This window comes from Eutrigla gurnardus (genome assembly GCF_963514095.1).
Source record: "Eutrigla gurnardus genome assembly, chromosome: 12".
In the NCBI taxonomy this organism is placed as follows: Eukaryota; Metazoa; Chordata; class Actinopteri; order Perciformes; family Triglidae; genus Eutrigla; species Eutrigla gurnardus.
Window position 1 is genome coordinate 13,688,867 of NC_139926.1, and position 12,808 is coordinate 13,701,674.

At 41.1% G+C, this 12,808-nt stretch overlaps 1 protein-coding gene across 4 annotated transcripts in view; it reads right to left on the bottom strand.

Annotated features, from left to right (window-relative positions):
• Positions 1 to 12,808, bottom strand: part of epha3 (eph receptor A3) — a 411,842-nt gene that overhangs the window by 107,012 nt on the left and 292,022 nt on the right. For 2 of the 4 annotated variants that reach the window (XM_084022186.1, XM_084022185.1), the window contains exon 3: positions 1,931 to 2,594. The exons of the other annotated variants lie outside the window; for them this stretch is intronic. In XM_084022186.1, the coding sequence (XP_083878312.1) occupies positions 1,931 to 2,594 (664 nt within the window). The remainder of the gene's footprint in view (positions 1 to 1,930; positions 2,595 to 12,808) is intronic. 4 annotated transcript variants of the gene reach the window in all.

Sequence of the window (12,808 nt, forward strand, 5' to 3'; positions counted from 1 at the left end):
TTAGGATTTGTGTTATCGTAGCGAGCCCCTACAATCACTAGCATGTATACTGGCGATACAACTGAGTGCATCTTGGCCTCAGAAAAATGATCTCTTTGGAATCATTGCAGTATGCAAAAAGGCCAAAACAATCCCAGAGTGCGTCTGGCAAGTGTCTACAAAAAAAAAAAAAAAGATCTAAATATATTTGAAAGCAAAGCAAAAAGTGTTATTGCCTCCAACAGATCAAGGAGCCTAGAAGAAATGCATATATAAATAAAAAGCAAATATATTCACATGCATGCATCTGTGCAGATACAAGGCTGGGGCGATCGGATGAATATATCGGCAATGGACTGTTTTCTTTCTGCCATTGTTGTCACTTTATTTTGCTAATTTAAATGGTCTTCTTCCGAAAAGTGATGAGCTGCATCTCAGTCGGGCAGCTGGCACAGAACAAAAACAAAGTGCGCAGCAGAGAAAAACAATGTGTAGAGCAGCATGTTTCCCACACCTGCCTCTGTGAATTAAGGGTTTTATTTCAAACCAAACCAGAGTTGGTGATTGCTGCCACAGTGGAAAGACTAAGTGTTTTGAATGAAGTGTTTTTTTTTTACGAGTCTTAGTTCAGGGAAAGAGAGAAACTAGTTTTCTTTTCATTACAGGAAATATATGTGAGAATATTTTCTTTTCTGACACGTTGTGAGTTTATTTGGTGGGTTTTTTATTCTAGGGAGAGCAGTTTGATTCATGGCTTTCTGCCAGAAATCTCCTCAGGTTTAGAAAACAAACCTACTTGATTCGATTTTAAAAAGACTGAGGAAAAGATGTTGGGCTAACAGTGGCTGGTTGATTTGGAAAATGTTAACATATATTGCCCAACTCTAGCAGCCATACAATCATACAGCCTTTCAGAATCAGGGATGCCATCACACTTAATACCCTAAACACTCTAATCCCCTCACATTAGCTCTCATCTTATTCTCCAGAGAGTTAGCAGCAAGCAATAATGGGGGGAGCCGGGGAAAATGAAGGAGGGCTGATGAGGAGCGGGAAGGAATGAAAGGTGAGGTGAAAGATAAACTTGTTTTTATTAATCATTGATGACTCGTAGAAGGATGGACAGCCTCTGACACATTATGTATCATTTGTAGTTGCTGCATGCATTGTTGTAACACACACACACACACACACACACACACACACACACACACACACACACACACACACACACACATATATATAAATATATATAAAATGCAAATGAGCACAGCAGACATATCAGCCACTTCATCTATCTCCGTTGCTTATCTATCTGACTGGCTGATGCAGCAATATGTACGGTATGCTAAGTAGATCAAATAAGATATCGACTTCCTGGCCAGGTTACTATATCAAGCTGTATGTCTTCCCGTATTGATAAAGGATTATATGAATAAATGGGGACAGACAGAAAACTGAGTATGATAAGGAGGGGATGCATTTCAGTAAAACAAGTAATAATTCTGTTTTCATGTTTTAATTGACTCGACAGGAGATATAAGCCTCCTCCTTGACAGTGCAATTCACCTCAGTTCATAGACAGGGAATAGTGTTAAAACCCTCAGTTGCAAGTTGTTAATTCTAAAAGTATAGCCTTCATGGAGGTTTTCAGGGGGTGAACACAACACATTCTTAAATTTAGGGAAACAAAATCCTGACCACATGAACACTTGGTAGGCAATGATTAATTCAAGGCCAGAGGAGAGTATAATCAGTACTAACTATCAGCATGGAGGTTTGGTTTGCACACAGGAAACACAATGATAAGGGGGCTACCCATGAGGTCTTGTTAAAGTGTTTGGTTTTCTGAAAATGGCTACACCTGTTTAGCGGCACTCACAGACTCACTTGCAAACTTGCAAGTGAGTCTTAAAAGGAAAAAGCAAAAACGAATGTTTGAAAAACTCACCAGCACAAGAGCCGTCTATCTCCTCATACGCAACGCTGCAGACGCATCTTCCCAAGGGGACCAGCCAGTCTCCGTCAGCGCCGCAGAACAATTTGGGCGTGTCTCTTTCTTCGGCGTGGTCAACACAAGCTCCCCGCACCTCCACCAACGAGGAAGAGTCCACACGGGGCACCGTGTCTGGGAATGAGGCCAGGTTCCTCAGTGTGAACGGACATTTCTTGTAGTAAACCCTGACTGACACCAAGGCGATGCAGGCACCGATGTCCTGAAATGCCAGATAGAAGCCCTTTCTGGTCATGGGTCCCACCTCGCGCACCTCCGTGTTGAGCTTCAGGATGCGATCGCCGAGATCCATCTGAGTGAAGCTCTCATCGGCAGCGATGGTGTCGATCTTGGTATACTGTGGCGGTTTGAATTTGACGACGTGGGCCTCATCGGTCTCGTGGTAGAAGAGGTTGAAAGTCTCCTTGCAGGTACCGGACACCCATGGGATGGAGTTGCAGTCGCGCAGGGTGAAGCGGAGCTCCACGTAGATCTTTTGGGCGGCCTGCCGAGAGATCCAGTTGGAGCGAAGCCAGTTGTTCTGGTTGGGCTCCATCACATTGCAAACCTGGAAAGTGTGGATGGGCCGGTTTTGCTCGTCCATCTCCGTGATGGCGTCCCACTAAACAGGAAATAAGAAGGTGGTGTGGGGCAGAAGAGGAAAGGAAGAGGGAAAGAGTGAAAAAGCAAAGATTAGCAATTAATGAATCCATTGTAATTAAATGATAAGACCAAAAGTCTTAAGTCCCCATAGTGGTCCCAGCAGGCAACTCTGTTCAATTCAAAAGGTGATAGACAGAATGACGGACCCTGTTCTTTTAACTAGACAGTGTTGTGTTCCTATTCTTAGAATTAAACAGTTTTATTTTATGGAATGATTTCCTTTATTTTTTAAATCTTTCATCTCTCTTTTTAGTATACTTATTTTTAATTCTGTTCCAATCCCAAAATACAAACCTATATATTGTATCTGTAATCTTGAAAAATGAACATTTTATAATCATTATTACCACTAGCAATCGTCAATAATGTTAGAACAATTTATCTTGCATTAGAGGCCTTTTCCAATCACATCATAGGTCGTGAATACAAACAAATGATTGTACCAGTTTGAATCTGAAGCTTAAGTTAAACTCGAGCTGACTGCTAACAGTTAATTAGTACACACAGAGGAGAGGATGGGGTCGGGAAAATATTCCCACACCAACTTACCTGCTAACATAAGTTATATCTGGTCATTTAAGTATGCAAGCTGCCATCAATCGCATTCTTAGTGAAGTAATAATACATGTAATTTCATTTATTGGCTAAATTTAACTTTAATTGACAAAATGGTTGGTTGAATGAGCTCCTATCCATATCACCTGCTCTTCAGGAGTCCAAACTGCACAACAGGAAGTGAAAGATTCCAATGGGGTTTGAGGCAGTAATGATCACTTGGACTGTACCATTTTGAAAAGGACAAGAGGGGGTTTCTTTTTCTTGTTTCAGGGAAGAGTCTTAAGTATATTGTTACTATTTTCAAGTTGTAGAAGCTTAAAGCAGTTCAGGCTGGCCTGATAATGTTGTAAATGTTGTGAAAATAAAACATAACAATAAAACATGGGAAGCTCACGCCAGCCTTCACATGTTTTCCTTCCACCACTCCAATCTTTGGTACCAGAAAAAAAAAGAAAAACCTAAGAATTCATCATCTAGGGACCATGAATATTCAAGTCAAATTTCTTTACATTTAAGTAGACAATATTTTTTTAAATGCCATTTTAAATGGCATTTTGTAACTGAAAAGAGCATGACTAGTTGAATCAAATCAAGCCAGACAGTTAACTGTCAAGGCATTTGGACATGAACCAAAATGATGAACAGCTAGAATATTATCCTCAGCACTAGCAGGAAAAAACCTGAACAAACTAACTATATATTTTCCTCCTATTCCTTCAGGTGTTTCACAGGCTTTCTCCCAGAATGCTGTCTGACTGTGGCTGCCTAGTCATCAGCTCTGCAACTCCCATGTTGCATGATCAAGACGCCAGGTCACGAGGTTACCTGTCCCCATGTTGATGGGAGAGAAGTTAATGGGGGTTTTTAGCCTCCTGGTCCCACACGGCTCCCTGGTTTTATTAGAGTGGGAACTGGCTGCATGGGCGACCCCAAAACAACCAAACACCGACCTCCAAGAATCAAATTACTTGCCTGGGAAAAGGAGGTCTCAAATCACTTCGCTTACAATGCAGCATTGGACCCTCCACAGGCCTGCCTTTGTGTGCTTTATATTTAGACATGATATAAGAAAAACACCTTTCCTATACTGTATATGGTTGGCGTGTGACATTTAAACTCCAATTACTTCACCCACGCATGCACACCCAACACGGTGTACTGGTACGAACCGAACACTATAATCGACATGTTTTAACGAAGACAAGCAAGACATGCAGGTGGGAGGGTGAGGTGAGCAAGGCCAACCATTGAGCTATTAATTAACAACCAACACACTCACATAACTATCATTTTGTGTTTAAAAGTTGACTGACTATGTTCAAATTCGTGGGTCTGAGAGAAGAGATCCCCATTTTAATTAATGCCTGAAAAACAACTCCTTAATGGGCAAACACAGTCCAGAGAGTTGCACTAGAGCTGATGGTTAATTCACTAATAACATTTGCCTGATATGCCCGTGCATTTAATAAGCAGTTTTGCACTTAGCTAAATATTGCCTCTTGATGAGAGTGGTAATCAAAGCCTAATGTTTGCTTTTGCATACTCATTATCCTTTTTAATAACGCGTTCTAATTCAATCATCCAAAGACGACAGGCTTTAATCTGCTCTTCCCTCAAGGTGTAATTGTAGAATTACTGTCAAACAAATTGATTTTGATTAGATGTGATATTGCTCATCACACGCGAGGCTATGCAAAAAAATCTTTATTTATTTGATGGGCATACAGGGAACTGTGGTAAATGTAGGTCAAATATGGTAATTGTGGAATGCTTAATCCAAAAAGCATCATCTAAAAGATGAAGGAAATGGAAATTATTAATTCAAGGAACAGTATCACAGATTGTTAAAATATACACTCATGTCCTGTTAATGAGATGCAAAAGTTCAATTAGTTCATGGTCTGTAATTCTGTTTAAATCATAAATTAAGTTAAAAACATCATACATTACATCATATATACACGGATAGGTTAAAAAGTTGTTTATGTTTCCTTGTTGACTTTTTCCTTATTGTTTGATCCCAGGTTGGTCTCTACGGTGTAACAGACAGCCGGACTTATCGATATTAATATTATTATCAGTAACATTATAGTAGTGCAGTATGTGTACAGTTAAGCTGTTTGTGAATAAACGCTACAACTCCCATGCCTTGCTGCTGATTAAAGTGAAGGGGATTAGCCACGAAGTTAGCCGCAACCTTCATTCTCATCTCACTTTATTTACTTAAATACTTACTTTTCATACATGTATCTTTTTATATCTTCAACCAATCTTTTTTTGGTTTGCGTTTATTACACAGACACTCAGCTTGGTGTTGCCATTGTACAAGTGTTTAATCATGCTGATTCAATCCACCCTTCAGGCCTTTTCAATCCCATTTAACCGTTTAGCCAGTGACCTGCAAAGGTGTTTGTAGGAGGAACGATGCATTAAAACCTCTTGGGCTCCATGACTACCTTTTAACAATGGTATGCTCTTCAGTTTAGGAAGGTTACTGAAGACACCGAGATTACACAGGAGAATACCTTGTCTTGGTTTTAAAAAGAAAATGTTTGACATTTCCACATGGACACTTGGGAACTGAAAAAGGTCATCATGAAAATGCATGGAAACAAGTACAAGCATGGCTTCGTTGACGACACCAACAAACAGAGATTGTTGATAAATATTTTCCAAAGACACAGATTGTGTGACTGTATCAATGGCTTCGAAAAGAGATAAAGAAGAGAAGACACGTGTATTTGATAAACCAGACTAACAATATTGTAAATTCTTTGTATTTGTCAATTTTATACGTACACTTAAATATTTTCCGATTCTGTCAATAACTGCAATTCAGTTTATGAGGCTGTGTGAAGTGAAGAGTGATGTTAAGTGTCTAAGATAAACTTTATGTTCATACAATGGTTGCTGAAGGACAACCAAGCAATCCGCTAAACCATCACATATAAGTAGTGAATGTCTGTCACATTACTGAGCAACTCCGGTCTGTATGCATACGTCCTTCCACACAAGTACCTACGCAAACAAAGAGCAAGGTCGGACACAGCCTTCAGCCTCTCAGGACGTTTTGTAGGGATTGGAGTTCTAATATCTTGGGTCAAGACTGAACAAACTCCTCCCATTAGGATACATTCTTTAATAGCAGTGACGTGTGAAAGTTGTGGGAGAAAGGGAAGATTGAAAGCAGCAGATGAAGAAAAAGGAGATGAAAAACAAAACGTGATAAGAATGTATTGAGGTGTATGCTGGAGAGCGTTTTATCTGGAGAGGATTAGAGAATTACTAAAGTTATGAACCAATTAAATTAGCCCAAACTCCGCCGTAGATAAACTGTGGCCAAAGACTGAGAGATAGAGGCAGATATATCAGTGTGTCCCATCGGGGGGAAACAATCCGGGGTGATAGGAGCACATTTTCTACTCGAATCCCAGACTCAACACCATTCACGGCTGATATAAAAGCCGTCAAGACTTCCGCATCTTGTCAGCTAGGTGATAATGTCAAACGGCTCTGGGGTGTCAGCACTTTTATACAAGTCACTCCGCAGCTTTACAAGAGCTAGGAATTTTAGTTTTTCTAAATTGTCTTACAAGCAATGAAATTGATTTCTTCTTAATTGACTTCCCAATAGAAAACGGGAGATTCCAGTGACAGCATTGCACCTTTGGGCCAAAACCTGTAGTCCCCTTGAAATCACCAACCTGACAGGATCTAAACCACTTATTTGTGCGTGTGTGAGGTGGTGGTATGTCGCCTGAATGTGAACTACTTTCTCAAAGTAGAAAACTTTTAGTGAAGCCTTGCCTGACCACCTCAATACCTTTCCTTAACATGCATAATTGAAACCCGCTCAGAAAAGGTGGCTGATTGATTGCGGCCTGAGACCAAGGCCTTTATAGCCCATCTCTCTCTCACAAGAAAGAGAGCCAGTCGTTTTGCTGGCCACTAGCCCGGAGAGGAGCTTCTTTTATTTAAACCATGAAACCCGGAGCCCTATTGAGAACAGCACTTTTAACTACAGTGTCACATCCCACTCGGCCTAGATGGAAATTAAACATTTAGCGATTTTAAAACATGCCCACCACTTGGTTGGCTCTCAGAAAAGAAAAAAAGAAAGGAGAATTAAACACTATTTAAAAGTAAAATGTCCCCCTGTGTGAATGAAAGTGTGTTATGACCTACTATTAAATAATAACGGAATAATTATATTACTGTCAGAAACCAGCGTGGCAGGTTAAGTAGTGGAGCTTTAACAGGCATAGTATCAGACTGGCAGGAGATGTGTGTGCTTAATGATTAAATCTTTACAGATATATGAAACTATGCGTCTTTGAATGTGTGAAATTAACTGAAAATCCTCAGAATCATTACACATGCAACCAAAGCAGAAACACTTCATGCTTCATGCAGTCCATTATAAGGATGCATGTCTTCATTCACCTTCACACTACGAGTGAATTATACATTTAATTTTCAAATAAGTCTTAATCTTCCAACATATGGGACAGATTAGACATAAGAATCAGTTTTCCTGATATATGAGCCATGTGTGTGCCTAGATAATAAATAACAAAAATAAATACAGTACACCTTTTCAATTTGAAAATGACTTGAATTGAATCTGATATTTAGCCCCCACAGCTATTTACAAACAAACAGTACACTGCATATTGTATATTGAATATAGTAACTTCATAGGTGTTCATTTGGCCACAGGACACAAGATCTCTGTATTTAGTCTCTGGAGGCTTCTTCTTTAAATTAAGTCTAAGAAAAAGGAGGGGGGATAAGAAAGTGTCTAGTTCACACTTCCTTTAGATCATTGCCACTATCCATCTTTTTATATATGCGTTTTATTTCCTTCCACCAGATAAGCATTTCTACTTAAAATCATTATTAACATGCAAGGGAATTTCTTTTTGCCACCTCTGACACATCAAAGCCGCTCCAGACAGGATCTTGAGGTAAAACCACAACCCGCTGGACTAATCGTTGACAGATTCCAATCTTCATGAGAGGATGAACTAATAAACTCAACACCAACCAGAATCACTCCCGCTGCAGAAAGCTGGACTCGCCCCTGTTGGATCATTTCTCTCTCTCATGTCCTTTTTGGCAATAACACATCACATCAACGGGGTGATTAAATATTAATTATATATCACATTACAGCACATTACACTACCATTTGGCACCACCAACATGCAACACTGCCTGCCCTAAATACTTTTTAACCCCATTTCTGGTGTTGGCCATATACTTTACTTAATCCTCTGCTTTCCCACAGTGGCAGAAAGGGATTGCCAAATTCGAAGTCTGATTTTATTATGTAAATTACATTTAAAACATTTAAATGTGTACTTATTTTAACAAGTAGAGTATGTTTTTTTTAACTGGGTCTCGTTATTTCATTATACCTGCCAGTGTTTAAGCCATTGCCTACATTCTTAGCAAATAGATCGATTTGATATATAATAATTTCTTTGCATCTGCTTCTTTCTCTCCATCTAATCTATCCTTCCATTATTCCTCCCTCCCCCCATGTCTGTTTGTCGTTCTATCTGATGCCCTCTCTATCGCTCTCTCTCCATCCTCCATATACACTATCTCACACAAGCATGCATCTTGCTGAACTGTGTGTGTGTGTGTGTGTGTGTGTGTGTGTGTGTGATGCCACTGTCACTGGGATTGAGAGATTTTGATTTAATCCCAGAGCTTCCCTCAGTGATGGATGAAAGACCTTCGCTTCCATCTCACACATGCGATAGTAATAGAAATGAGTTAGATGGATGAAGAGACTTTGCTCACTGGGGAACTTGATGCCAGAGCCTTGACTTTATGGGAAAGAGAACAAATAATGAGAGGAAAGTACAACAACTGAAACTGAGTGGGAGAAATGAAGGTGTTCTTCTGGCATTTTTAGGACGTATGCATATTAATGATGACTGGCTGGAAATGCTCGACTGTTAGAAAGATGAATAAAATCAGCCACCCCTTCACCCCCCATTTAATAAGGTAGTCTCAGAGACTATCGGGAACACTTTTACATTCTCAAACACTTCATTAACTCCAAAGTCACCTCACTTTCTCACTCCAAAAAACATTATAATAAAAAGTATTTTACAATACCGATGTCCAGCGTTTCATTGAAACATGTAAATGCTATTCTTGAATTCTCTTGGCAATGCTGGAAATGTACAATATGACCTGATGAATAGGATATATTTTAATATAAAAGCAAGTCTCACATAATAGATGGAAAACCACCCAGTTGTTCTAAAGTTAATTCGTAACTTAATCACACCTAAATGGCCATCTGCACTACCCCATTATTTCCCCGAAATCTATGCCCCTCGGTGTATTTCATCACAAACCTGTGTGTTTCAGAAGTTGGTCTATAGAGGCCTCGTTGGGGACAAGTAGGGCTTAACATGGGGGATTTCGTCAATATCTGGCAACCTCGGCTGAGTCATTGTCTAACAGTGCCAACGAGACAATCAATTCTTTGACTGGAGGATTATGGAAATTGATTTCGCACTGCGCACCTCAGTTATTGAATTGGAAATCGTAATGGCGTGCCAATGAGGAATATTGACACTGGACACAACCTGCATAACAACATAGAACATGTCAGAAAATCCTTCATACTGACACCTTAACAATATTTGAGATGAGTCTCCCTCGTTCCAATGTGTCCTTTGCTATGTAGCGGTCGGATTGTGAGGTCAGTGTACGATTCTTGAGAGCAGAACGTTGTCGATGTTGAAACACTTTCCTTAAAAATGAGCTCAATGTATATATTTTAAGGTCAGGAGGAGGCCTCACAGACATCACACTCCATTCTCTTAGAAGAAGATATCTATAAGCAGAATTATGAATTGTTGAATTATATAAATGATGAGGCTTTTTCTGATGGGACGCAGACGCATAAGCATATGTTTCTTTAAGAAGCTGACTGCAAGGAATCTGCATTAAACATCTTGAAAACATCAGAACATTTCACAGACATTTCTCCTCGATGATATACAAAAAAAAAAACTGTCAAACTCACAGGGAGCAGGCTGTACTCTATGGCTCAGATATTTCTGTAAATTAATCTATCGTTATCATTCAGACCCAGACCTGTGTGCCAGATGGAGCATACTGTTGGTTTAGACCGCGCATTGAAGTTGCACTTCTAAAACCTGACTGCCGTCATCCGTTTCATGCATGCATCAGAAGCACCCGTTCATTCATTCACACATGTGACAAACTGAGGACAATAAGGTGCTTCAGAACAGAGCAACGCCATTAAAACAGACTGTGAATGTGAAGAACTTGTTAGTTTACAGTTACAGTGTTTAATCCGTCTGGGGTATGAATGTAAAGACTTTTAAACACTACAAGCAATCGCCAGGTCTTTTTTTGGGGGGGAAATGTACCACTATGAATCTGATGGGACTAAACATATTGGTGTGAGAGCTGCCCTCCATATCACTTTCTGCAGTTATTTTGTGCCAAAGAAATGATTTGACTTATAAGTTGTATTTTGATCAAATCCTTCTGAGATATCTTGTTGTTCGTCACTGCTCTGTAGGGGCCGATTCTTCATTTGAAAACAGGCAAGAAGCAACCTGCATTACACACACACACACACACACACACACACACACACACACACACACACACACACACACACACACACAGTACCACTGTCCGTCGCCAGCACACCCCTAAATCAATAAGAACAAGTGAACAGTGGTGAGCAAATGGAATCCAAAGGCCCTGCGCTTCACTCATTCGTGCATCCATCACAGCGGACGGGCGGCCAGCGGGGTGGAGCCAGAGAACCCTGCGCACATCCGTCATCCCCGCGGTGCTCTCGCAAAGTGACACCCTGTCGGCGGTGGCCTCAGCCATCCTCCGAATAGAGCCGAGGGAACTGAAGATGGAGTTTCGACCCACGTTGACATTTAACGGACCGCTTGTGTCGGACCGATGTTTGCTCGGAGCTGATATTCAGTATCTTTACACGCGGGCCAAGTTTGAAAAAGTCAATGAAAAAAAACACCCAAAAGACACAGATTTCCAGTGAGCAACGCTAGTAAAATTAAAGTGTTTGCAGCTCCCTCGGGACATATTTGATTGCAGGTTCAACAGAGTGCTGAGTAAATTCCTCCCACTTCACTGGAATGATTACTTCAGTCAGACACCGACACCGTGATAATTTACCCATAAACCTCTATCACGACTCTGTGAGTCTGGCTGCTCATTGATTTAGATGTCAAATACATGCCCATGCATTGACTGCACAAGGGCTAACCCTTGCTTTCTATATGTGTTGAACTACCAACATCTTGTTTAGACAGGCGGTACGTCTTGAAGCATGAGAGAGAGAAGCTGCAGCACACAGAGCGAACTATCACGACGCTCAGATCTGAGAGACGACAGACCAAAGCAAACAGAACAGCTCACTTCTGAATGAGTAAAGTGGTGGTTGCTCCACTTTTTGCCCTCTTTGACACCTTTGCAGAGTACACTTCTTTGAGATAAGAAGATATTACATTGAGGCTTTGAGGGTACAGAATAATAAAATAAAGGTTTCACATTTCTCAATGTATTCAAACTCAACTCAGCATCAAGCCTGAAGACAATGGGGATCAGAAGGAAGCCCATTGAGTCTGAGCCGGCTGCAGTGTGTTACAGCTACTCCAGAAGTTAGTGCAATGATCAGAGCTGCCCGATTTCAAAATGCCATATATCCCTGCATACCAGAGCTCATCTATGCAAATTGAATGTGCTAATTAGGGCCGCATTTGTTTTCCTTAAAAGGACATCGGCTAATAATAAACGCCATGGCTATAATAGAGAAAACAACAATAGTGTCCGTGAGATTTCATTTAGCATTAGCTGGTGTTGTAAATTAATTCATGTCATTTAGCATGGTGTAATGCCCACCACAGTGGTGGCCTCTGGAGACGGTCCCAATCTATTGTGCAGCCATAGATCCGTCCTCTCAGTGATTTGAATTCAATCAAGGCTGGCATTAGATGCAAACAAGCCACACAAGAAAAGCACTGCAGAATGTTGGAACGCCCAGGGCAAACCGGAGACCGAATCTAACGACCGGTTCTTAAAACTACGCCCCGGTTCAAGACACCGACTCAGACAGAGACGCATGAGACAGGACCGGTATCTTAGGGTGCGAGGGGAGACAGTGAGACAGGACCGGTATCTTAGGGTGCGAGGGGAGACAGTGAGACAGGACCGGTATCTTATGGCGCGAGGGGAGACAGTGAGACAGGACCGGTATCTTATGGCGCGAAGGGAGACAGTGAGACAGGACCGGTATCTTAGGGTGCGAGGGGAGACAGTGATACAGGACCGGTAGGAAAAAAACGATGACAGTTGTCTTAATTTTTGACGCTCAGGTCACTCCGTCTGATTACTTTTCCTCACAAACATTCAGCAAAGAAGAGACCAGGTCAGAGCCAATCAGAGACCTAGGCCCGCCCCTGCTCGGCCTCTGATTAGCTCAGACCGTGGTGATTCATCTCTGTATGCTGTGGGGGAAAAAACATGATCCTCCACATATAAACAGACCAGCTGAATGTAAGGAGCACCGGGTAGGAA